Source organism: Mustelus asterias, chromosome 15 (genome assembly GCF_964213995.1).
Source record: "Mustelus asterias chromosome 15, sMusAst1.hap1.1, whole genome shotgun sequence".
NCBI classification, from domain to species: Eukaryota; Metazoa; Chordata; class Chondrichthyes; order Carcharhiniformes; family Triakidae; genus Mustelus; species Mustelus asterias.
In genome coordinates, this window is record NC_135815.1 from 68354575 (window position 1) to 68382151 (window position 27577).

Consider the following 27577-nt stretch of genomic DNA (forward strand, 5'->3'; position numbering starts at 1 on the left):
TTTACTAAAATCCATGTATATGACATCAACTGCCCTACCTTCATCAACACACTTAGTTACCTCCTCAAAAAATTCAATCAAATTTGTGAGGCACGACTTGCCCTTCACGAATCCGTGATGAGTATCCCGGATTAATCCGCGTCTTTCTAAATGGTCGTAAATCCCATCCCTAAGGACCATTTCCATCAATTTACCAACCACCGAAGTAAGACTAACCGGTCTATAATTACCAGGGTCATTTCTATTCCCTTTCTTAAACAGAGGAACAACATTTGCCACTCTCCAGTCCTCTGGCACCATCCCCGTGGACAGTGAGGACCCAAAGATCAAAGGCTCTGCAATCTCCTCCCTTGCCTCCCAAAGAATCCTAGGATATATTTCATCAGGCCCAGGGGACTTATCGACCTTCAGTTTATTCAAAACTGCTAGTACATCCTCCCTCCGAACATCTATTTCCTCCACCCTATTAGCCTGTAACACCTTCTCTTCCTCAAAAACATGGCTCCTCTCCTTGGTGAACACTGAAGAAAAGTATTCATTCATCACCTCCTATCTCTACTGACTCCATACACAAGTTCCCACTACTGGCGGCATGGTAGCACAGTGGTTAGCGCTGCTGCTTCACAGCTCCAGGGTCCCGGGTTCGATTCCTGGCTCGGGTCACTGTCTGTGTGGAGTTTGCACATTCTCCTCGTGTCTGCGTGGGTTCCCTCCGGGTGCTCCGGTTTCCTCCCACAGTCCAAAGATGTGCGGGTTAGGTTGATTGGCCAGGTTAAAAAAAAAATGCCCCTTAGAATCCTGGGATGCGTAGGTTAGAGGGATTAGCGGGTAAAATATGTGGGGGTCGGGCCTGGGTGGGATTGTGGTCGGTGCAGACTCGATGGGCCGAATGGCCTCCTTCTGCACTGTAGGGTTTCTATGATTTCTGTGATACTGTCCTTGACCGGCCCTAACCTCACCCTGGTCATTCTTTTATTCCTCACATAAGAGTAAAGAGCCATGGGGTTTTCCTTGATCTGACCCGCCAAGGACTTCTCATGCCCCCTCCGAGCTCTCCTAAGCCCCCTTTTCAGCTCATTCCATGCTAACTTGTAACCCTCAATTGAGCCATCTGAACCTTGTTTCCTCATCCCTACATAAGCTCCCCTGTTCCTTTTTGCAAGCCATTCCACCTCTTTTGTGAACCATGGTTCCCTCACTCGGCCATTTCCTCCCTGCCTGATGGGGACATACCTATCAAGGCCACACAGTATTTGTTCCTTGGAAAAAGTTCCACTTTTCATTAGTGCCTTTCCCTGACAGTTTCTGTTCCCATCTTATGCCCCCTAATTCTTGCCTAATCGCATGATAATTACCTCTCCCCCAATTATAAACCTTGCCCTGCCGTGCGGCCCTATCCCTCTCCATTGCAATAACAAAAGACACTGAATTGTGGTCACTATCTCCAAAGTGCTCTCCCACAACCAAATCTGACACTTGGCCTGGTTCATTTCCCAGTGCCAAATCCAATGTGGCCCCACCTCTTGGCCTATCCACATATTGTGACAGGAAACCCTCCTGCACACACTGTACAAAAACTGCCCGATCCGAACTATTTGACCTACAAAGGTTCCAATCAATATTTGGAAAGTTAAAGTCCCCCATGACAACTACCCTGTGACCCCCACACCTATCCATAATCTGCTTAGCAATTTCTTCCTCCACATCTCTACTATTTGGGGGCCTATAGTAAACCCCTAACAACGTGACTGCTCCTTTCCTATTTCTAACTTCAGCCCATATTACCTCAGTATGCAGATCCCCCCCAAAGTACCTTTCCGCAGCCGTTAAACTATCCTTGATTAACAATGCTACTCCTCCGCCTCTTACCAGCTTCCCTACACTTACTGAAACATCTATACCCCGGAACGTCCAACAACCATTCCTGTCCTTGTTCTACCCATGTCTCCGTAATGGCCACAACATCGTAGTCCCAAGTACCAATCCACGCCCCAAGTTCATCTACCTTGTTCCGGATGCTCCTTGCATTGAAGTAGACACACTTCAACCCACCTTCCTGTCGACTGGTACCCACCCTTGACCTTGATACCTTCCCCAATACCTCACTACCCTCAACGCTGACTTCCGGACTACAACTCCTTTTCCCACCCCCCTGACAAATTAGTTTAAACCTCCCTGAAGAGCCGTAGCAAATTTCCCTCCCAGGATATTGGTGCCCCTCTGGTTCAGGTGCACCCCGTCCTGTTTGTACACGTCCCACCTTCCCCAGAATGTGTTCCAATTATCCACGTAGCTGAAACCCTCCCTCCTACACCATCCCTGCAACCACATGTTTAACTGCACACTCTCCCTGTTCCTCAACTCGCTTTCACGTGGCACCGGCAACGTACCAGAGATGACCACATGTTTTGTCTTGGCTCTTAGCTTCCAGCCCAGCTCCCTAAATTCCTGTTTTAAATCCCCGTCCCTTCTCTTACCTATGTCGTTGGTACCAATTTCAAGGAGATTCAGACAGGTTTACTGAGTGGACAAGACATGGCAAATGGGAGGTTATCTACTTTGGTAGGAGGAACAGATATGTGGGGTATTTCTTAAATAGTAAGAGATTAGAAAGATGTACAAGCAGACCTGGGTGTCTTTGTCAATAAGTCACTGGAAGCTAACATGCCGGTGTGGCATGCAGTTAAGGCTAATGGTATCTTGGCCTTTATTGCAAGAGAATTAGAGTACAGGGATAACAAAGTCTTGTTGCAATTGTATAGAATCTTGGTAGACAGCACCTGGAGTGCTATTTGTAGTTTTGGTCCCCTTACCTTAGGATGGATATTATTACCACAGAAAGTGTGCAATGAAGGTTCATCAAACTTGTTCCTGGGATGGTGAGACTGTTCTATGAAGAGGGATTGGGAAAACTGGCTCTGCATTTTTTTTTAGTTTCAAAGTATAAGAGGTGATTGCCTTCAAACCTACAAAATGATTAAAGTGATAGACGGGGAGGGTGCAGGCAAGCTGTTTCCCTTGTTGGTGAGTCTAGAACCAGGAGACAGAACTTAAATAAGGGAAGCGGAGTGAAACGAATTTCTCCTCATGTCAAAGGTTTGTGAATCTTTGGTATTCTCTGCCCCGAGGACTGTGGAAACTCAGTCATTGAATATGTTTAAAGCAGAAATTGACATATCTAAGTACCAATGATATAAAGGGATATGGGGATAATGTGGGGAAAAGACATTTGAAGTGGGTGATCAGCCATGATGGTATTGAAAGGCAGGACAGGCTTGATAGGCTGAATGACATACTCCTATGTTCCTGCTCCCTTAGCAGAACCTCACAACTGTCCCCTACTACTACATTTTTTACTCAACCCACTTGAAGGCCCCCCCGTTCCTTGGTGCTCAGTGGTACAATCAACTAGCTCATCATCCCTGTCCTCTGTTGTTAGCCCCAGGCTGCAAAACGTCATACCAGTTGGACAAGTGCAGGCCTGAAGCTCCTCCTATGCTACCTTCTGGATCCCCATATCTGCCTCGCTCATAGTCGCATCTTGCTATCCATGACCATGGACTAAATCTAATTATCACCCAAGATATGTGACTCTCTCCTAAAAGGAAGTGTCCAGATAACTTCCTCCCTTCCTGATGCATCATAGTGTCAGTAGCTCAGACTCCAGCTTATTGATGCTATGCTTGAGCTGCAGGCTGTTTATGCTTGCTGTGGATCACATTGCTATTTACCAGCTGCAACATCTCGCCTGTCCTGTCATCTGATTTATATAATAAATTAGGTTTTCAAGTCTTGAAATAAATTTTAGGAGGAATCTTTGAAAAAATTATTACATTTTATGTGCTTTAGATCTATACTGTAACTTAGTACACAGTCCTAATTTAACCCTGTTTATATTTTGTATATCAAACAGTGGCACCTTGCCCCACACCACCGAATTTCACACGTGTCAAATTTCCTCACGTGATCATCAAATCTATACTTCTGTGAAGTTCCTGTGTACTGAAGTCCCTGTCTACATATGTTATAGTGTAACCAGAATCTTGGCATCTGCATTTCCTTTTACATGGTCATTTCCAGCCTTTGCTTCTCTGACTTTGGCGAAGTCAATACAACAACTTTGAGGCATTGTGAAAATTGCTTCCCGGTACTTGCTTTCTCGATTAAGATCTGCTAAACGTATTGTACCATAGCTTTTTGAAGAAAACCTATTCTCAGTTGCTTTTCTCTTTCCCACTGATTCCTAAACCAGAATGAAAGATTATCTAGGTAGAGCATTCCAAAAGCCTAGGAAGATCCACAGTTATTGCAGTCGTCTGTCAGTTTGCCCACAGTGGTAGTTTGGCTTACTAACTCATTGCATTTGTCAGTTAAGTGCAGCTTGAATACAGCATTTCTTGCTGAGAAATACAAAGATTCAACAATCCACTCTATCCTATTCTCTTCTCTTTCACTTCACTCCCATAGTCAAATTGTAGAAAATTATTTCAAACGTTTCTCTATATGAGGAAGGGAAGGAATTTTGTGACTTTGTGCTTCATGTTGTAAAACCTTTTTTCTACATTTAATAAACTTTTCATAGGTGCATGTACTTTACAGACAAAAACTATTTTGCCAGAAACTCGTTAAATGTAGTGAGCAAAGCCAGTGGAGGTTTTTTAGTGTTTGTTGTATCCTAACTTATTAATTTATTTTGGCAGAGGGACTCACAGATGTGATCCTTTACCACCAGCCAGATGACAAGAAGAAGAATAGAGGTTTCTGTTTCTTGGAGTTTGAAGATCATAAATCTGCTGCCCAAGCCAGACGCAGGCTTATGAGTGGAAAAGTGAAGGTTTGGGGCAATGTTGTAACAGTGGAATGGGCAGATCCTATAGAGGATCCAGATCCAGAGGTCATGTCAAAGGTATTAATCCTTGAACATTATTTTAAATGTGATGGAATAGGTATGATACAATTTGTTAGTAAGAAGTTTAACAACACCAGGTTAAAGTCCAACAGGCTTATTTGGTAGAAAAAGCCACAAGCTTTCGGAGCCTTAAGCTCCTTCAGACTCACCTGAAGAAGGAGCTTAAGGCTCCGAAAGCTTGCGGCTTTTGCTACCAAATAAACCTGTTGGACTTTAACCTGGTGTTGTTAAACTTCTTACTGTGTTTACCCCAGTCCAGTGCCAGCATCTCCACATCACAATTTGTTAGGTCAGTGTCAAGTTTGGAAATTAACTTTTTCATTCTGGCTACAACATTGTTGGGTCAAAATCTTGGAACCCCCATAAACGTACTACACACAAATTGCAGCAGTTCAAAGGTGGTTCACCAGCATTTTCCCAAGCATAATTTGGGGTGGGCAATAAAAATGGTGGCCTAGCCAACAATGTCCAAACCCTGAGAGAGAATAAAAGAGAATTCAGTGGGTGCTTGCCAGCATCTCTAATGGTAGTCACCTGAAGTCCTGGTTATATAAGCTTTTCCTTGCTTGGAGTTCTCTGTCTCATCCTAGGGACTTTGACATTGATTAGAAATTCAAGTGGACACACTACATAAATATCATGGCTATTGTAGCAGGTCAGAGGTTGACTGTACTGCAGCCAGTGTCTCGCACTTGACTCCCTAAAGCCCCCACCATCTGCAAGGTAGGTCAAGAGCATGGCTGAATACTCTTCACTTGTCTGGATGGATGCAGCTCCAACAGTTAAGAAGCTGTTTCTTAATCCAGGATAAAGCGGTATGCTTCATTAAAACCTTTTCTACTAAAACATAATACCCTACCCAGACTGCGGTATTTACTAAAGGATGTGTTGAAGCAACTAGCTTGTTTGGAAGGACTGTCCAAACCACCCCCACATAAAAAGACACGGGCAGCTAATTCATCAGATTACCATCATCCCTTCAAATTGCACACTATCCTGACTTGATGTGTTTTGCTGTTCCTCCTCCATCACTGGGTCAAAATCTGGCAAATGCTTTACCCAACACCATTGTGAAAGTAGCTTTACATTGTAGACCACAATGGTTCAAAAAGGCAATTCACTGCCATCATTTCAAGGGCAGCTAAGGCTGGGCAGTCCTGCTTGACTTGCTGTTAATGACCATATCCAGGTGTGAATGATCTTAGAAATTGTTGTTCTTGCAAAGCTGCCAGAAATGAACATGGAACTTGGCTTGTCCTATGATGCAATTCTATGCTGAGCTGTGGACGGTAATTTCTAATTGCCTTAATACTGAGGCTGACATTAAGAAATTATTGCCATTAGTTGGGCTTAACATTTAAAGATATTTGCTCACTATTGCAGGTAAAGGTGCTGTTTGTTCGTAACCTGGCTAGTACGGTAACAGAAGAATTGCTAGAAAAGACCTTTAGCCAATTTGGCAAGCTGGAGCGGGTGAAGAAGTTGAAAGATTATGCTTTCATTCACTTTGATGAACGAGATGGTGCAGTAAAGGTAAAGGCTGCTGAAGCATTCTGTTTTGAGATTCAGAAATGGGGTGTAGTATTACATATGCAACTTCAAATGAATAACTAGTTTTCTGTTAGGAAGTCTGCTGTGATCTGTGATGAAAGCTATTTTTCACCATCTTTCGGCTGATTAATAGTGATGGATAGTTAACTTGCTGAGATCACTCAGCTTCTGTTACATGTAATGTACTCTTACAATAAATGGAATTGCTTTTCATAACTAGCTATTTCTGAGGTGTATGCTATTGGTTAACTATGAAGACAATCAATTAAGAATGATCTTTCAATGCAGCCCTCCATATTTTTCATTTGGGTGCCAAGATTTATTGGTTAACTATTAGTGTCACTTGTACACATGCTTTAAACCTATATATTTTGGTTAAATCCATCCTTTAGGCACTGATTTAATTTTGTAGGAAAATTTTAAGATGTGCATCTTAGTACTTTAACAATCAAACATGTTTAGCTTCAGGGTTAGTTGTTGGATGTTGCATCATTTGACTATTTGATAACTCATTTGGCTTGCCTGTTGAAAAGCTTCTGTTGAAATTTAATTGAACTGGTAATACAAAATCATCTTGAGTCATACTGGAGCATCCTAGAGGTTAGACTTTCTAATGACTTTTAACTTGTGACTATTTATCTTGTTTATTTGACAGGCTATGGATGAAATGAATGGGAAATATTTAGAAGGTGAAAATATTGAAATTGTTCTTGCAAAACCACCAGACAAGAAGAAGAAGGAGCGACAGGCTCAGAGGCAAGCTGCTAGGTCTCAGCCGTGAGTATATCTGACATTTCAGCTACTTGTAGTTTAAATCATTTTGCAATCTGGTAGTAAGATGGAGGGTTTAGGTTGGAGGGTCACAGTTTTTTTTTAACTGGTCGGTGCAACATCGTGGGCCGAAGGGCCTGTTCTGCGCTGTAATGTTCTATGTTCTATGTTCTATGATGTGACAAACAGCCCTTTCAAAAAAATAGTTCAATTAAAAATTGTGCTTGGAATCTGGGCAAAGCTCCAGCTGGGTAAGAATCTGTGGTGGTTGATATTGTCACATCAGGACAGGTGGTGAATGGCGGTCATTGATAGCACTTCCTTCTATTTAGCCATAATCAGTGTTTAACTACTTATCTCAATCATGTTGCAAGCATGTTACTTTTTTCCTGAATCTGCTGCATTTCACTTGCTGAGTTTTCAAATTGGAAACAACTTGTTCATACTGTAGTGATGTACAGAAAGCAGCAGGTGGTTCTAGCTTAGCTACAGCAGAGATTTCAACTTTGTAGTTGGTATAAAAGTCAAGTATGTTATCATGTCAATGAGCATAGCATGGAGAGAAGATTGGTTAGCGAACAGGCATAAATGGGTCATTAGGAGTGCCACAAGGATGTATGCTGGGACCAAATGTATAAATTTGCTGATGACAAAAGTAGGGAAGTAAGATGTGAAGATGCAAGGAATCTGCGAAGGATATAGGTTCAGTGAGTGGGCAAAAAATTGGTTGGTGGAGTATAACATGGGCAAGTGTGAACTTGTCCACTTTGGTAGGAAGAATAGAATGTCAGCATCGTTACGCAGAGAAAGGTCACAACTCTTGAGGTACAGCGGTGTTCTAGTACATGAATCACAAAGATTTCATGGAGGTACAAGAAGTGATTAGGAAGGGCAAATGGAATGTTTTTCATTGCAATGGAAATCAAATATAGAAGTTGAAGGTTTGCTACAGTTGTACAGGGTGTTGGTGAGACCATATCTGGAGTACTGTGTACAGCTTTGGTTTCCTTTAAAGGGCATATGTGCATTAGAGGCAGTTCAAAGAAAGTTCATTTGTTTGATCCTTGGATGAGGTATTACCTTATGAGGAAAGCTTGGACAGGCTGGGTCTGTATCCATTGGAGTTTAGAAGAACGAGAGGTGAAAAGATCCCGGAGGAACTTGACTGTGGATATGGATGGGGTGATTTCATTTTATGGGAGGAGACCAGACCTAGGGAACATAGTTTAAAAATAACGGGTTTCCAGTTTAAGACTTGAGCTGCGAATTTTTTTTCCTGAAGGCCATGAGTCTGGAATTCAAAGCAGCAGAGCCAGGGTTATTGAATATTTTTATGGCCAAGGTAGATTCTTGACTAACGAGGGTGTCGGCTGTAGGAGCAAAAAAGTGGAATTGAGGCCACCATCAGATCAGCCATGATCTTATTGAATGGCGGGCACAATGGGTACAGCTCCTGATTGGTATGTTTGTAGGTGTACATTGAAACTACTACCTTTTGAACCCATATTCTTTATCCTGAGTTAGTTTAACTACCCTAAGTAACTTTTTAGAAGGAATGGTGATTAAGATTAGGTATATTTCTAGTTTAAGGCACCCAGTACAGTTAGCAGCTAGAAAGTCAGGTGCTGAACTGTACTTCCTCACCCAACTGCAGAAGGGTAGACCTTAGTGCACCATTTCCTCCAGTTCCTGCACCAGATCCAGTGACCTTTAAATGAAATTGCCATTCGACCATTCAGCTCTTTGTGCCTGTTCTGCCATTCACTTGGGTAATGTATGACCCAAATTTCAACTTATTTTATCCAACTTTCCTCCATGTGCTTGCATGCCTTTTGGGAATCATAGAATCCCTACAGTGCAGAAGGAGGCCATTCAGCCCATTAAGCCTGCACAGATGACAATCCCACTCAAGTCCTCAGCCCATAATCCATTTACCCAGCGAATCCCCCTGACACTAAGGGTCAGTTTAGCATCAATCAACCTAACCTGCACATCTTTGGAGTGTGGGGGGAAACCGGAGCACCCGGAGGAAACCCCCACACACATGGGGAGAACGTGCAAACTCCACACAGCTGGTAACCCAAGGCCAGAATTGAACCCAGATCCCTGGCGCTGTGAGGCAGCAGTGCTAACCACTGTGCTGCCCCAATATGCAAAATTGATGGGCAGGAAAATACCAGCTGGTCCATCATGACTGCACTCTTTCCCCTTAGTTATGTAATCTTGGAGAAGTGTGGAAGGGGGGGGGGGGGGGGGAAGTATTGTTCTGGTGAAGTTGTACTGTCTACTGAGGCTTATGTAAGATACAGTTGCAAGACAAAATGCGGTGCCGAGGAGGGGTCTGTGCATGGCTCCGAATGTGATTTTAAGTATTACTTCTGTATTTTAACCTGGCTGAGATAAAGACTAGCATGATATTTATTAGGTTTTTGTTTTATTTTTGTATGCCAGCACACTAGTTTGTTTTTTGTTTCGCTCCTCACATCTCTTGGTCTTTTAAGGAAAGGTTATTTAGTTGAGCTCCCCACCTGTCAGTTTTGCCCATTCACTTTGTTTGCTTTGTTATGCACCATTTAATTTTCTCAACTGCATGTCATTTTTTAAAGAGAGTTCTTGGATTGCAAAAATTGTTCCTGATGTATTTTTTCTTACTACGTCACATAGAAAAGTTGTAATTTTTCCTGTTTCTCATGTATTTCTCATCAAAGTAGGGAGTGAAGAGTCAATAATTCCTCAAGGACAGAGCGTCAAAAAGTCAATGTGCCATTCAAACATTCGGTCAAAAATTCCAGACCTACCAATTTGCTTGGCTTTGATTTATTTTGAGAAGAAATGTGCTTCAGGTGGTTGTGATCAACTAAAGTTTGCTCAATGATGTAGCTGAATTGATAAGCTTGTATTTTTAATAGTCCAAAATATTATCTTTTCTAATTCCAGATATGAGGATTATTATTACTACCCTCCTCCCCGCATGCCCCCTCCAACACGAGGCAGAGGACGTGGAGCCAGAGGAGGTTACAGCTACCCTTTAGATTACTATAGTTATGAAGATTATGATTATTATGGCTATGATTACCATGATTATCGTGGAGGATATGAAGACCCATACTATGGCTATGATGATTATCAGATGACTACTAGAGGAAGAGGTGGCAGAAGTGGAAGAGGGGCCCCTCTTACCAGAGGTCGTGGAGTTCCCCAACCACGTGGAAGATCTGGATTCACACCGCGTGGTCAAATGGCAGGGAGAGGTGCTCGTGGTGCAAGAGGGGGTCCCCAGACGCAGCAAAGAGGCCGCGGGGTACGTGGTGTGAGGGGTGGCCGCGGTGGAAATGTAGGAGGCAAACGAAAAGCTGATGGGTACAACCAGCCAGATTCGAAGCGGCGCCAGACCAATAATCAGAACTGGGGCTCCCAACCTATTGCTCAGCAACCGCTCCAAGGTGGTGATTATTCTGGTAACTATGGTTACAAATCTGAGAACAACCAGGAGTTTTATCAGGATACTTATGGGCAACAGTGGAAATAGACCATTAGGGGTTCAGTAAAATATGACTGATAGGTTGTCCGAACTGACTTCGAAATGCAGATTGGCCTTTAATCTGATTGGCTGCCGCTTGCTAATTGGTGACATCTGGCAAGAATCCCTGTTTGCAGATGTGTATATATATTTTTACAAAAAAAATCACTTGGACTTTACTGCATAGTCTGCAATGGTTCCACTTGACTGTGGGAAAGGCTTTCTTTTGTTTTTGAAATTCGGCTGTTTGGATAAAGGCATTCCATCTAGTTTAGCAGAGGATGGACATAATTCATCATGATTTTGCCACAAAAAAAAGTTTTTAGCAATCTGGCTCATTAAACATAATCTAATATTTGGCTTTCATGTATGTATATTACTGGTAGTTCTGTTTCCGTGGCTTTTAAAGTTAAATGCATAATTTACAAAATTAGCTTGTTGCTTTTTTCCTGAATTTCTTGTATTGAAGTAACTGAAGAAGCTGTATGTTACTAACTTGCATTACCAGAAGTAGGCAAGTTGACCTAAATAAATTTGTTTGTTGTTGACTGATATTTCAAATTACTACCAGTTATTTGGTTTGGCTATTCCAGAAGTGACATTTTGTCAAGTTCATTCTTGTATTCTCTATCTACTGTCAATGTCTATTTCAATAAAATTTCAAAATTCTACCAAACCACTTGAATTTTAACAAAATTCCATTTTGTTGCATAAATTTTCCTTTTGACAAATTTTTTCCAACCTTACAAAAACTTATCCAAATTCTCCAAAGAATTTATAATGAAAAACCTTGGTCAGAGTGGTTAAATTACTGAAAGAAAACCTAGGAATGTGTTAATGTCTGCACAATTTAGTTAATTATATGGATTGCTTATTTCATGCTATTTAAACTTGAGAACATTAGCTTTTAAAAAATGCAATAGCGATACTCTCCAAAGGCAATGTCTTTATTCTGCAAGGTTTTCAATTTCCTTGCCGTGTAGTTCAGAATGGTTAGCAATGACATGTAAATCAATGATGAACCGTTGAATTTTAGTTACTTCTGTCTCACTTGCTTCATTGCTGTTTTGGGTTCTTTAACCTGAATCTAATATGCACTGCTTTGTTGTGCCATTAAAAACCTTTGGGGGTGACACCAAATAGTATCTTAGAGCTAAATGGAGATGTCTTTTGTGATTTATTATCTGCAACTAGAATTAGTACCATTTTCACTGGAAAAATAGTTACATCAGTAAATTAAAAGTTTCTTCATAAGGATGTATTTATGAAGAAACTGTTCTAAAATGCATTTCTAAAAGTCAAATTACAAACCAACTGCTCATAATTTTCAGCACTAAATGCTCAGTGTATGTTCTTTGCTTAATCACTAAAGATGCTTAATATTTGCATAATGAAATAATTGAAATTTGTTTAACTGAGCTGCTCAATTGTGGTGTTACTAAAACATTCTGAATCTAAATTATTAAAAAGGAGTGTACCATTTCTTACATCAATACTAAATGAAGTTCTGCAATCTCGAATTTTTGCAGTTCAGAATTGCGGATAGAACCGTTCAATTGTTTTTGTTACCTTAAACTAACAATTACATTGAACTAATGGTTGTGGATCTTCTGCTTGCTGTATATGTGCATTGCTATAAGTGAATTCTATTGAACAACAAACATGATTTCTTGAGGTGTTTAAAAATTGGAACCCAATTAAGTTAAATGATACACTCCTTAGTTTTAAGTTGCGCTCATTTAAGTATAATTGCTTGATTTGCCATATTAAATTTTGATCCTGAAATACAGGAATATTCAAGCAGTAATTTTTGTATTAATGGGAACAAGTATGTTTTGAAAGCAGTACCTTGTATTAACCTCTCTTTTTCTAAAACTGGTTTAGTTTGGATCCTAATTTAATGGCTTCCTTTTGTTGCCTGGCTAGCAGGAAAACGAGGTCGAGGCCGGTCCTGACCTGTTTTGATGACGACTGACTTGCTATGTGGAGGTTACACTTGAAGCTGCTAATGGAGATGATGGTAAAATTCCAGACCATGACGCCAAACGGAGACCGGGAACAGCCAAGGAAATGAAGAGCTTCAGATTTAAACATATATGGACTATAATTTTTAAACTTTGTATAACAAAATGTACCTTTTTTGTAATGTACAGAGGTAGTGGTGGGTGATGACCTTGAAGTTTTGCCAAGAGATTTCATAATGTTCACACGATTCATACAAAGCTAAACCGCTTGGAAGACTTAATACTGTGCACAATCACATTCAAGTTCAACTGATTGATCCATTAGCACTCATTGCTCATCACTACCTCACACAACAGTTCTGTAAATCATTATTCCTGAAGAAGAGAACTGCTTGCAGATGGAAGTGTAATCGCCAAAATTTCAGGTAGTCGAGCATTCCAGAAAAATGGTTCTTTTCTGAACCTGTCTTTTTTTTTAAAAAGGGTTGGTTAACTACCTCAGTCGCCGAGGATTAAACTGCCCTGTGTGTACTGTAAATAGAGAACTGTAAGACAAGAGCAAAGCTTGTTTTGTTGTATTTGCCCATAAGAGACCTATTGTATTTTATTGCTAGTCTGGATTTTATTTCATTCAATCCCTCAAATTAGTTCTGACTAAAGTGGGGTGTATAAAGTTATAGTGTCTCTAATTTTTACAAATGACCAGAAACAAGTTTTGCTTTTGTCTCTATTAAACTGAAATTGCTGTCTTGCTTTTTCAGATATTATAGTTAGCCTTAGATTGTATGATAGTTGAAGGAGATGTTACTTTTGTAAGTACTGAAATGTTGGAAATTAAAAACTAAATTTGACTGCAAACCATACATTCTGAAATAAAGTACAATATCCCTTTTGATGGTTTTGTATAGGTTACCTACCACCAATGTATAAAATTGCATATTTTTGTGTTCTAATGAAGTTGCTATGAATCACATTATCAATCCAGTTTGTTTGGATTTGATGTAAACTCTGAACTAAACACACTTTGTTCCGAAGTTGCCCTGCTCAATCAGTGGCCAATTTCTGCCTTTGTAAATGTCTTTCAAAATGTCCAATCTGCTTTTTTTACCTAGAGATTTTTTGATTCATATTCATCGGTTCCTAAAGTAGTATAGTGCCACCATATATCAACAGCAAGCATAAAGTCTTGCTGTTTATTTTCAATGACCAGGTGCAAGCTACAATTAAAAGTTGAAAACTGAATTGGAATGTTTTACAAGTGATGGAAGGTTATCTAGGGTTAAGTTGGAGTGTTTGCTTTCAGCATAGTAAAGGGATTCAACAACTTGAAAAAGACTTGGGGGTATTGCAGTGTAATGCTTTAGAATGTGTTTATTTTCCTTTTGACCTCGAGTAGCAAGCTTCTGGGTTAAATTTCAGTTCGAGTTCATAATTCCCATAGCACTACACTTGTAAATAATTTCCTTAACCCATTTATTTTTAATAAACTTGTAAAAGATTGTACCATATGATGTTTTAGATTGGATGGCTGGGTTAACACCGTGCAAATGTTAAGGTATTTGGGTGAGTAATGGGTAAAGTTAGGATTAAAATAAGGGATATGGGTTCTGAACACCTAAGGTTCCTGAATTGACTGCTTAATAATTGATACTTTATTTCTTAGTAAGTACCATCAACAGAATTTATCCACCGAGTAGCTGGACCACAAAATGTTCCAGTTTAATCTGAGTTCTGATCTGAACTAGTTGGTTTCACTTGGTACAATTGCCCTTGTTATTCCCCTGGTTGGGGATGGTCAACGCTCCTGTTGCCACTTCAGCATTCTCTGCTGTAGGTACACAAAGTTCCAACAGTTAAAAAGCATGTCGCCATTACCACTAGGTTGCAGAGCTGTACACCAAGAGATTGACACTCTTGGGAGAAAGTTGATGCAGAATGTTGAAATAAAATCCTTACTGCTGGAAAACTTAGTAATTATTGAGGCATCAGATTTTAATGTGAAAGACTATATTTGACATTAATTCAACAATGTCTAAAGATCAGCCTTTTATACTGTTGCATTTCATCCAGAACAATACTCTCGACAGTTCCATTCTGTTTTAAAATCCAATGCTGTATTCTTTGCAAGTTAGGCTGTTGCTATAATCATGTTACACTGTCACAGTGTATAAACAATGGACATTGTAGGTTTGATGCCAGTGTCATTGTTACTGTGCACCTGCAAGGGTGTGTCGGTACCTTGCATGATCACTTGAATGTGATTTTCTACCATGAATATTTGACCGAGGTTCCTAGAAACTTAGTGTGGATCTGGCCTAAATAGATGAGTGGGGGAACATTGAATAAAAAATCTAGGTAAAAATTGAGCAATAGAAGACTCATATATGAACATTTCTAAAATCTAAATCTCTTCTGTTAAAAAGGGATATTGTAGTTTTTGCTTCCAAAGTAGATGAAAGGTTAAAATCTGGATGCGACTCAATAAAACTTGAGAAAAAGTTGCTTGGTTTTCTGTATAGTCTGATTTCATTTTGAAAACTACCTGATCAATCATTGCTTATCCACCCATGGAAACTGGAGATGTTACTCGTCCTTTAAGGACCTTACTGCTAAACAGCAAGATTTCATTGGCATTGACCATCATTGTTTCATTCCTGCAGATAAACATTGTTTTATACTGTAAGCTGGAGGTGAGTGTAACTTATTTTTGTAATAAAGATTTTGATTTTTAACTACGTCTTTACAAATTGAGATTTTCTTTTGGTCATGGATGCATAGTTCCAGTGCTCAAAAGATGTACAATGCCTGAACATTAAACTGATTGTACTGGTTTGTAAAGCTTCAGTGAAACAGGTCCTCTGCAGGGAAACAAATGCAGTAGCAAATAGGTGACAGAGTTATGTTGGTTTCTCGTATCATCCTTTGCTTTAGCAAGTTATTTTCAAATGCAAGATAAGGTTACATAGTCCTGGTAGGATTGGTAGATAACTTTTTATTATCCAGAAGTTGCCAGTCACTGAATTCTCAAGTGGCCTTGACAGGCTGCGGTTGGGTATAGGTGTTTGCATGTGTTCATTGAGATAATCAGTAATTAGGTTTTTATTTTTTCTTCCTTATCTGAAGATGCTGTGATTACCACTCTTTCCATTCTAATAGAGATCAGGGAGCACACCAGAAACTAGGATTAAACTTGGAAATTTATCTTTACATCACTGGATAATTAACTGGGCTGCTGGAATTTTCCCCTATGGTAACATACCACAGCTAGCATTGACTTTCCTGCATTGACAACCATGGTAAATACGTCGGGTTACAAGGGTAGGGCCAGGGTGAGATGCTCTTTCGGACAGTCGGTGCAGACTCTGGCCGGATGGTCTCACTGCATTATATGAATTCCTGGTGACAAGCTGGATATTGAGTGTCATTGAATTCCATGAACACTCTCAGTACTTGCCAAACCAAACTTCTGTATTTGCATCCTGATTTAGAGAAAGGGCTTGGCCTTTTTATTTCTCAATATCTCCACTCCAGCCCAGAACCGTAGTCCAAAAATATTGGAGTACTGCTCTAGCTACTGCAATGTAGAAGATTGAACATTAATATGAATTATCCATAAAGCAACTTAGAACTTTTCTCAATAACTGGACAGTTGCACAAGGTGATGGCCATGTATTGAACTTTAGATGCTCGATAATGTGGTTCTCTGGTAAGGAAGGGGGGGGGGGGAGCTGTTATCCATTGAATAAATCTAGTGTTCAATTGTGGATTGGAATCAACAGGGCTGATCTCTGTTCTATGCCCCTCCAATTCAATTTTCAAGTTTGCTGATGACACCACCGTAGTGGGTCGGATCTCAGACAGAGTACAGGAATGAGATAGAGAATCTAGTGAACTGGTGTGGCAATAATAATCTCCCTCAATGTTAACAAAACGAAGGAGATTGTCATCAACTTCAGGAAGCGTAAAGGAGAACATGCCCCTGTCTATATCAACAGATGAAGTAGAAAGGGTCGAGAGCTTCAAGTTTTTAGGTGTCCAGATCACCAACAACCTGTCCTGGTCCCCCTATGCCAACACCATAGTTAAGAAAGCCCACCAATGCTTCTACTTTCTCAGAAGACTAAGGAAATTTGGCATGTCAGCTATGACTCTCAGCTACTTTTACAGATGCACCATAGAAAGTATTCTTTCTGGTTGGACCACAGCTTGGTATGGCTCCTGTTCTGCCCAAGACCACAAGGAACTACAAAAGGTCGTGAATGTAGCCCAATCTATCACGCAAACCAGCCTCCCATCCATTGACTCTGTCTACACTTCCTGCTGCCTCGGCAAAGCAGCCAGCATAATTAAGGACCTCGCGCATGCCAGACATTCTCTCTTCCACCTTCTTGCATTGGGGAAAAAGATACAAAAGTATGATGTCACGTACCAACCGACTGAAGAACAGCTTCTTCCCTGCTGCTGTCAGACTTTTGAATGGACTTACCTTGCATTAAGTTGATCTTTCTCTACACCCTAGCTATGACTGTAACACTACATTCTGCATTCTCTCGTTTCCTTCTCTATGAACAGTATGCTTTGTATAGCGCGCAAGAAACAATACTTTTCATGGTATGTTAATACATATGACAATAAATCAAATTTATTTGTGTCACAAGTAGGCTTAAATTAATACTGCAATGAAACCACTGAGAATCCCTGAGCCGCCACACTCCGTTGTCACGTTTAAGTATTTCAGCTGGTAAAAGTTAAGCTAATTCATTTTTTGTATTGTTAAAGTTTATTTTGATAAAAGCGTCCTAGTGTGTCAATAGAATCACACTTGGAGTGAAACACCTTATCCTCTCACAAGTGCCAAAAAAAGTTAGTTTAGTCAGGCTTCATAACATATGTTGTGTTTTGTGACCTGGACTCTAACAAAATATGATTCTCCTGAAATGTTTGCCATGAACATTAGACCCAGACTGTTGATGTGTCCATGGAAAGCCCTCGAGTTGGTTGTTCTGCAGGTTTTCATTGTGGATCCTATGATGATATATTAGAGAAAAGCAGCTCAAAGGCCTCTTTTTCATCCCTTCCAGTTTCTGCAATTTTTACCCACCACTTGGAGGAACATAAAGGGTAGCAAGGGCATAGAATGTACTTGGGCAAGTGACTTCAAAGTCTATCGCTCACTACAGGCCAAGCGGCAGAGCTATGGACCTGTGGCAGGTGGTAAGAGCTAATATTTGTTTCAAAACATATCCTCATCAGTCTACCTGTTGCAGATGCATCTATGTCCATGAAAAATGTGATGAACGGTCATTGACCAGCGATGTTAACTGTTCTCTCACAACAGATGCTGCCTGACCACTTGAGTATTTCCAGCATTTTATCTCTTTATTATCCATGATAGTATTTAAAGGAGTGGCCACAATACAGCCCTTCTGGAGATGATGTCCATCGTTTATTCTGAAGGCACCCTCAGTATGGCCTACCATAGGATAGACTTAAGAATTGATCTGGCACTTAAATGGCATAGACAGAGTGGATAGTCAGAAGCTTTTTCCCAGGGTGGAAGAGTCAGTTACTAGGGGGCATAGGTTTAAGGTACGAGGGGCAAGTTTTAAAAGAGATGTACAAGGCAGATTTTTTACACAGAGAGTGGTGGGTGCCTGGAACTTGTTGCTGGGGGAGGTAGTGGAAGTGGATATGGTAGTGACTTTTAAGGGGCGTCTTGACAAGTACATGAATGAGATGGGAATAGAGGGATATGGTCCCTGGAAGCGTAGGGGTTTTTAGTTAAGTCAGGCAGCATGGTCGGTGCAGGCTTGGAGGGCCGAAGGGCCTTTTCCTGTGCTGTAATTTTCTTTGTTCTTTGGTCTTTTGTTCTTAAAAACTGGACAAGCAGCAGCTGCTTTAGCCCAGCAGCATCAGAATTATTTCTCTTTCACAGAATGTGGGTGTCACTGGCTGGGCCAGCATTTATTGTCCATCACTAATTGCCTTGAGCCCCTACAGTCCATGTGGTATAGGAACACCCACAGTGCTGTTAAGGAGGGAGTTCCAGGATTTTGACCCAGCAAGTGTGAAGGAATGGTGATATATTTCTAAAGCAGGATGAAGTGTGGCTTGGGGGGGAACTTTCAGGTAGTGCTGTTCCCATGTGTCTGCTGCCCTTGTGCATCTAGGTGATAGAGCTGTGGGTTTGGAAGATGCTGTCAAAGGAGTCTTGCTGAGTTGCTGCAGTGCATCATGTAGATGGTACACACTGCTGCCACTGTGCATCAGTGATGGAAGAAGTGAATATTGAAGGTGGTGGATAGGGTGCTAATCACACAGGCTGCTTTGTCCTGGATGATGTGTTGTTGAAGCTGCACTCCTCCAAGCAAATGGAAACTATTCCATCACACTCCTGATTTGTGCCTTATGGATGGTGGACAGGCTTTTGGGAGTCAGGAGGCGAGTTACTCTGCATAATTCCAGTCTCTGACCTGCTCTCATCAGTGTTTTATATGGTTGCTCTGGTTCACTTTCTGGACAATGATAACTATTGCAGCCAGGATGTTGATAGTGGGCATTCAGTGATGGTATTGCCATTGATAGTTGGATTCCCTCTTGTTGGAGATGGTCATTGCCTGGCACATGTAGGACATGAATGTTACTTACCACTTATCACCCCAAGCCTGAGTTTTGTTCAGGTCTTGCTGCATGTGGGAATGGACTGCTTCAGTATCTGAGGAGTTGTAAATGATGCTGAACATTGTGTCATCAGTGAATATCCCTACTTCTGACATTATGATTGAGGCAAGCTATTGTTGAAGCAGTTGCAGCTGGTTGGGGCCTGCTAGGACACTAAGGAACTCCAGCAGTGATGTCCTGCAGAATATCAGTACAATATAGCACACTCTAACCTGGCTTAGCATATCCCTCACTGTACCATTAAAATCAAGCCGGGGGCCAACACTGGGTAAATAAGGAGTGCAGAAGGGCATGTCAGGAACAGCATCCAGCATATCTAAATATCAGGTGCAACCTGACAAAGATATAGCTTAAGATTACACAGATGCAGAACAGGGAAGCAGCATACTATGGACAGCTAAGTAATCCCATAACAAACAGATCAAATCAAAGTTCTGCAACCTACTACATCCAATAATGACTGGTGGATAATTAAGCAACTAACTGGAATAGGAGGCTCCTTGAACATCTCCATCCTTAATGCTTATGGAGCTCAGCTGAGTGTGAAAGACAAAACTGAAATGTTTGCAACACATTATTGTGGATAATCTATCTCATTCTCCTGAGATTCTCAGCATTAGGTTTTCAACCAATTCAATTAATTATGTGTGATAGCAAGAAATGGCTGAAAGCGTTGGATTCAATGAAGACTACAAGTCCCATCAACATCCTGGCTGTAGTGCTGAAGACCTATGCCCCAGAGCTAGCCAACCGTACCGCGGCACGGTAGCACAGTGGTTAGCACTGCTGCTTCACAGCTCCAGGGTCCCGGGTTCGATTCCCGGCTTGGGTCACTGTCTGTGTGGAGTTTGCATGTTCTCCTCGTGTCTGCGTGGGTTTCCTCCGGGTGCTCCGGTTTCCTCCCACAGTCCAAAGATGTGCGGGTTAGGTTGATTGGCCAGGTTAAAAATTGCCCCTTAGAGTCCTGAGATGCGTAGATTAGTGGGTAAATATGTGGGGGTAGGGCCTGGGTGGGATTGTGGTCGGTGCAGACTCGATGGGCCGAATGGCCTCCTTCTGCACTGTAGGGTTTCTATGATTTCTATGATATATATATATATATAAACACAACATTAGCATCTGCCTGATGATATAGAACATTTCCTGGTTACATCCTTTCACCAATCCAATCCAGCCAATTCCTGCCCCATCAGTCTACTCTCAATCATCAGAAAAGGGATGGAAGGTGTTGACAGTGCAATCAACCAGCACTTGATACAACAATCAGCTGTTCAATGATGCTCAATTTGGCTTCCACCAGAAATAGTCTGGTCTTTGACCCAAATATGGATAATAAGGTGAGCTGAGAATCACTGCCCTTAATATTAACATTTGATTGAGTCTGGCACCAAGACCTCAACCCTGGCCATATTTGGCAGATAGTTCGTGTGTTCTCTAGTTTTGACTGAGCTATCTGGTGACTTGGGTTTCCACCATGACCTTATTTGGAAAGGCGCTACATGGAATATGCATACCTGGTGATGATCACCTGAGGTGCATCTAGTATCCTCCAAATAAGGGATTTGCAACCTGATTGGGTGCTATGACCTCCATCCAGTAACCCCATTGGCTGGAAGCCAAGGAAGCTTCCAGAAGGGCGCAGAGGAAGGGAATAAGAGGAGACGCTTGGAGGCCACTACGAGTGAAGATTTGACATAACCCGCAGTGAAGAAGACTACAGATAAGATTTGTGGCAACCCAGAGATGATGGAAGAGGGGGCACAAGAACCACTTTCAAAGACGAAGACAAAGATGGCAAAGGCACAGAATTGGGACCATGGCTTGGTGAAGTTCATTGGCATGGGTAGGATTAGAATCTTAGGCAAATAAGCTAAAGATAATTTGGGAACAGTAATTGTGTGTTAATATTTATTGAACTTGTTAATAAAATTGGGTTGAACCATGAAACTAGTCTTGTCCTTTTGTTCATATAGTAAATAAGGACACCTGGGTAAAGTGTTCGAGATATATGAACTGGTTGAAGTGTCTGTCCGCATTTCACAGACAACAGTGTCCTCGGCCCAACACTCTCCAGCTGCTTCCTCATCGACCTTTCCTCCGTCATAAAGTCAGAAGTGTAGATTCCACAGTGCTCTGTTCCATTTGCAACTCAGTTAATGAAGCAATCTGTGCCTGCATGCAGAAAGGCCTGGACAACAATTAGGTATGGCAAGTTGGCGGAGGTCCTTCGATAATTTAGGTTGATGTCTGTCAGGGTTTGTGAATCTTCAGATGATGGAGGAGCCCAATTCTGTCCCAAAAAATTACATCCAAATGAATCAACTCAAAAGCTGGCTGAAGGTTTATTCAGTTATACATTATAGAAATCATAGAAAATGTATATCATAGAAAACTCATAGAAAATGACAGACGTCATGTCAGTTGATGAAGAGCTACCTAGACTAATCCCACCTTCTTCCACTTGATCTGTACTCCTGCAAATCATGGCTCTTCAAGTAGAAATCCAAGTACATTTTAAATACATTGAGAATTTCTGATTCAACCATCCCTTGAGACAGAGAGTTCCAGGTCCCTACAATCCTTTGGGTAGAAAAATGTTCCCTCAGCTCCCTTCTAATCCTTCTACTAGTTACTTTAAATTTTTGCCTGATGGATTTTGATCCCTTTGCAAAGAAAAATATTGAGGCCTCTTAATTTTGCACATCACTCCACAGTGCCCTTTATTCCAAGGAGAACTACCCCAGCCTATCCAGTCTTTTCTCATAGCTCATTGTTTTATAAAGGTTCATCATAACTTCTTTGCTTTTGGAGTCTATGCTGCTATTTTGTTAGGAAAACAAAGGTAGTTTTAAGGGATTCAAATTTATGTTGGTAAACATTAGAAACCAGGCATAATTTTAAGTGGGTTTAATTTAATGTTTCTGTGCCTGGAAGGGTAAAACCTATAGTTAGATTCATGTGTGGGCGTTGGTTTCAATTCCAACTGTATTTATATTGTGCTTAGAGAGGGTTATGGTGTGAAGAGTAAATAAAAGTAGCGGTGGTTGCTTAGCAACTGGAGGGCCTTTTAAGGTAGGAAGGCTTTTGAGTTTTTGTTTTTAACTAAAAATTTTTGCAGTTGGAGACTGGACACTGGGGAATGAACATCTCTCAATTCTGTCAGAAGAAAGATTGGACAGGACAAGGGAGCTGCAAAGAGGCAGGCTTCCCAAATAAGCAGATACTGCCCATATAACCAGGGAATTGGGACATAAAGAATGTTTGAAGAAGCCTGAAGTTAAGAAAACAGACCAGGAGAATTCAATGAGAAAAGTAAATAGTGTTCTGAGTTAAAGAGAGAGATGCAGTAACCAGATTTAAAGTGAGAAAGCAAACTTCAGAGGTAAGTCAAAAGTTTGATGCTATCTTAATAGAGTTTGGGAAGTGATAGTTAAAGCAATTATGAAGAGTTGGTACAACAGTCAAGCTAAAGAAATCCTAAAGCGGAAGTAGTAAAACTTAGATACTGAATTTGCTGTTAAAAGTGGAACGGAGGCTTTGTTTAAAGGAGTCATTTTGAAAACCTGGACTTGATTTTGGAATGCAAACCACTAATGGAAAGTATTATTGTGAAAGAAGATTTTAAAGCATGTTCTCTAACCACACTTTCCTCTCAAGTCTTTTAGTGTGACATTACCAGTGAATTCTGGACCTCCCTTTTCTGCAGCTCTGTGTTTGAAATCTGGTTTCTGCCCGTGCACAGCATTGAAATGGTCCTCATTAAAGTCATACGACAATCTATGTGACTGTGACCCACATGCTAAACTCTTCTCATCATTCTCGACTTATCTGCAGCTTTTGATGCCATTTAGAGTCATAGAGGTTTACAGCATTGGGCCCTTTGGCCCAACTTGTCTATGCTGCCCTTTTTTTTTAAAATGCCTAAGCTAATCCCAATTGCCCACATTTGGCCCATGTCCCTTTATACCCATCTTACTCATGTAACTGTCGAAATGCTTTTTAAAAGACAAAATTGTACCCACCTCTACTGCTACCTCTGGCAGCTTGTTCCAGACACTCACCACCCTTTGCGTGAAATAATTGCCCCTCTGGACACTTTTGTATCTCTCCCCTCTCACCTTAAACCTATGCCCTCTAGTTTTAGACTCCCCTGCCTTTGGGAAAAGATATTGACTATCTAGCTGATCTATGCCCCTCATTATTTTATAGACCTCTACAAGATCACCCCTCAGCCTCCTACGCTCCAGAGAAAAAAGTCCCAGTCTATCCAGCCTCTCATAACTCAAACCATCAAGTCCCGGTAGCATCCTAGTAAATCTTTTCTGCACTCTTTCTAGTTTAATAATATCCTTTCTATAATAGGGTGACCAGAACTGTGCACAGTATTCCGAGTGTGGCCTTACCAATGTCTTGTACAACGTCAACAAGACGTCCCAACTCCTGTATTCAATGTTCTGACCAATGAAATCAAGCATGCTGAATGCCTTCTTCATCACTCTGTCCACCTGCGATTTCATTTTCAAGGAGCTATAAACATGTACCCCAAGATCTCTTAGAAATCCCTAGATTTCGCAACCATTCTCTTCCAAAACCGCCATCTGGTAGTTTAACTGCCTGGGACTCCCCTCACACCTATTTCCATTCTTATTTCCCTCGTGTATTATGATTTCTGTGAGGAAACCAGAAACCAAAATAACCAAATTTAACAAATGAAGAAATTATCAACAAGATTCTACTTTTTGTCACTTAATTACTTTAATATGAATCAGAACAAATGCAAACACCACATGAATTGACAAATAATAAGGTACATTTCAGTTTAAAAAGTGACAACAAAGATATGTCATACACAACAACAAGCACCTATATCATTCCACACACAAATGTGGCACTTTGTAGCTTCATAGTACCACAATAAGCTGTTCTTTATTCGTGCTGGGTAGACCAGGAGTACAATCTGCCTACAGCTTTCATGGGTATGACCCTAAGGGGATTTGACAAGCTGGATATTGAAATTATGTTTACCCTTGTGGGAGAGATTAGAGCTAAAGCACTGAATTTAAAAATAAGGGGTATCCCATTTAGGATGAAGATTAGGAGAATTATTTTTCTTTTGGAGGTTTGAGTCTTTGGAATTCTCTTCAGGGTCATTCCATCACCCCTCCTCGCCCCCCCCCCCCCCTGCCCGCGCCCTCCATCATAGCTCCGCTGCATAGCACCCCTCACAGGTCCCACCCTCTTGACACTGCCCAGGCACCGGGGTGTCCGGTGGCCACTGGCAGGGTGTGTGTGGCCATTGCCAGGGTGTCTAGTGGCTATCACCAGTGTGACAGGTGGGCCCCACCAGGTGGGAACTGCCCGATAGGCACTGCCTGACCATGCCATGCCCCTGACCACCTAGGGGCTTCAATGGCCTCCTAGCCCCCCTCGGAATGATCATCGCACAAGGTCTCCGCTGGTGGAGACCAGTAGTGATTCTTGCCATTATCGCACTGCATGCACCCAAAGGCTGGAGAATTCCATGCACTGGGAATTAAATGGGCTATACATATTAAAATACTACTTTCAATATGCTAATCAGCCTGGCTGATCTGGTTCGCGCCATTGGAAAGGGACCAGGAGAACCACAAATTGTTTGGCGCTTGGCGCGAAACCAATTTATAGGCCCGCACGCTACTCTCTGGGATCAGCATGATCTGCACCAGGTGCGGTGAGATCGGAGAATTGCCCCCATTAAGTTCTCTTTGCAACTTAATGTTCTACCTATTTTTTGTGTCATCAGCACATTTATCAAACATGCATTTGGTCTTTCATCCAAGTCATTGATATAGATGATCCAGCACTGATCCTGTGGCACTGTACTGATTATATCTTGCCAACCTAAAAATTACCCACTTTAGTCTCTGTTTCCTGTTAGCTAACCATCCTCTATCCATACTGCTATGTTACCCCCTACACCACGAGCTCTTATTTTATGTAGTAATCATTAATATGGCGCCTTTTGGAAACAGGGTGAACCGCACCTACAAGTTCTCCTTTTCCATGTTGCTTGTTGCTTCCTCAAAAAACTTTTATAATTAATCAAACACAATTTCCCTTTCACAAGATTATATTGACTTTGCTTGATTGCATTAAGATTTTCTAAGTGCCTTGCTATAACCCCCTTAATAATAGATCCCAGCATTTTTGCTATGACAGATATTAAGCTAACTGGCCTATAGTTTCCTGTTTTCTGTCTCCCTCCTTTTTTGAATAGAGGAGTCACATTTGCTAGTTTCCAATTTGCTGGGACCTTTCCAGAATCTTGATGGTAATTTCTTCATTTGGTAAATTTGGTTATTGGTTTACAGTTTCCTTACAGAGATTGTTATATACCAGAGAAATAAGAATCAATGTATTTTTGAGAATATAATGAGCAGGATTGGGTAACGGAAAACTAACAGATGCAGTGTATTTGGATTTTCAAAAAACATGCAAGAAGGTGCCACATAGAAGGTTATTACAAAAGAGGTATGATATTGAATTGGTGAAGAAAGAGGACACTGAAAGTTTGGATAAATGGACATTTTCAGGTTGGCAAACTATAACTTAGTGGGTTGCCACAGCAATCAGTTCCTGATCCTAAACTATTTACAATTGATACTTGCATGAAGGAATAGAATGTATTGCAGCCAAATTTGCTCATACAATATAGATGAGAAAGCAAGTTGTGGGGACAACAAAAAGTCTGATATAAATAGATTAAGTGAGTGGGTAAAAATTGCAGTTAAAGTAAATAATGAGGGAAATACAGTACAAGGGTGTTTGGGGCAAAGCATAGGTTAATGTGGAATTAGAAAACATAAGAACATAAGAAATAGGAGCAGGAGTAGGCCATCTAGCCCCTCAAGCCTGCTCTGCCATTCAATAAGATCATGGCTGATCTGACAGTGGGTTCAGTTCCACTTACCCGCCTGATCCCCATAACCCTTAATTCCCTTAATGGTTAAAAATCTATCTATCTGTGACTTAAACACATTTAACAAGGTAGCCTCTACTGCTTCATTGGGCAGAGAATTCCAAAGATTCACTACCCTCTAGGAGAAGAAGTTCCTCCTCAACTCTGTTCTAAATTGACTCCCCCGTATTTTGAGGCTATGCCCCCTAGTTCTTGTTTCCATTGTAAGTGGAAATGACCTCGCTGCTTCTACCCTGTCTAGCCTCTTCATTATCTTGTATGTCTCTATAAGATCTCCCCTCAACCTTCTAAACTCCAGTGAGTACAGGCCCAGTCTACTCAATCTCTCCTCAAAAGCTAACCCCCTCATCTCTGGAATCAACCTGGTGAATCTTCTCTGTACCCCCTCCAAAGCTAATATATTCTTTCTTAAATAAGGGGACCAAAATTGTACACAGTACTCCAGGTGTGGCCTCACCAGTACCCTGTACAGTTGCAGCATGACCTCCCTGCTTTTATACTCCATCCCTCTCGCGATAAAGACCGATAGAAGATCTTATGAAAAAAATTCTAAGCCCAGGACAAGCATGAAAATCGGAGAGTTTCTGATCCGTTTTTTGGGCGAGTGCAAATCTCTGATCTTGTGCACTCAGTCCACGGAAAAACCTCAAAAACCATTTCCCGTCTGTAGGGGGAGGGGGCTGGCTTAAATCACCCAAACGCTGGCTGAGATCACCATTGCACATGCACAGGTCCCTGTGCTCTGACAGCAGAGAGACCTGTCACTCAGCCTTTGCTGCTCTCAACCAGCCTCTGTGGCCTAAAGCAGGCAGCTCCACAGCTAACGCAGGGGCCCACAGCCTATTGCGACCCCCCAAGCCGGACCGATTGACCACCGGACCATTCGGCACCCCTCACCCGCCCAGACCAATTGACCCCCGTGACCCACCCACCTGCCCAGACCAATTCTCCCTCCCTCCTCCCACTGATTGCACTGCAGAGTGCGCAGCGGTTTCCCCTCCCCACCAATCGGCCCGCTCCAGACTGGCCCTGCCCCCTCAGGCTGTGCCCCCTTGGACTGCCTAATACCTGTGGGCAGTAGAGTGACATGATGGTAATCTGTGAGTAGGAGAATCTAACAGAAGCCAGCACTGGGACAGCACACATGCAGCTCTGTACTGTGGAGATGTATAAAGTTATGAGTTACTAATAAACAGTTTATGTTTAACAATACAAACTTCCAG

At 41.5% G+C, this 27577-nt stretch overlaps 1 protein-coding gene across 7 annotated transcripts in view; it reads left to right on the plus strand.

The window, feature by feature from the left end:
* Window positions 1-15447, plus strand: part of LOC144504554 (heterogeneous nuclear ribonucleoprotein Q-like) — a 31565-nt gene extending 16118 nt beyond the window's left edge. Inside the window, exons 8-12 of one of the 7 annotated variants that reach the window (XM_078230053.1) lie at window positions 4701-4906; window positions 6293-6442; window positions 7116-7237; window positions 10169-10532; window positions 12678-15447. In XM_078230053.1, coding sequence (XP_078086179.1) covers window positions 4701-4906; window positions 6293-6442; window positions 7116-7237; window positions 10169-10532; window positions 12678-12716 — 881 coding nt within the window. In that variant the 3' untranslated portion in view covers window positions 12717-15447. Of the gene's footprint in view, window positions 1-4700; window positions 4907-6292; window positions 6443-7115; window positions 7238-10168; window positions 11304-12677 lie in introns of those variants that run through there. The other 6 variants (XM_078230054.1, XM_078230049.1, XM_078230050.1 and 3 more) reach the window with 6 other exon arrangements.
* Window positions 15448-27577: the final 12130 nt, after the last annotated feature.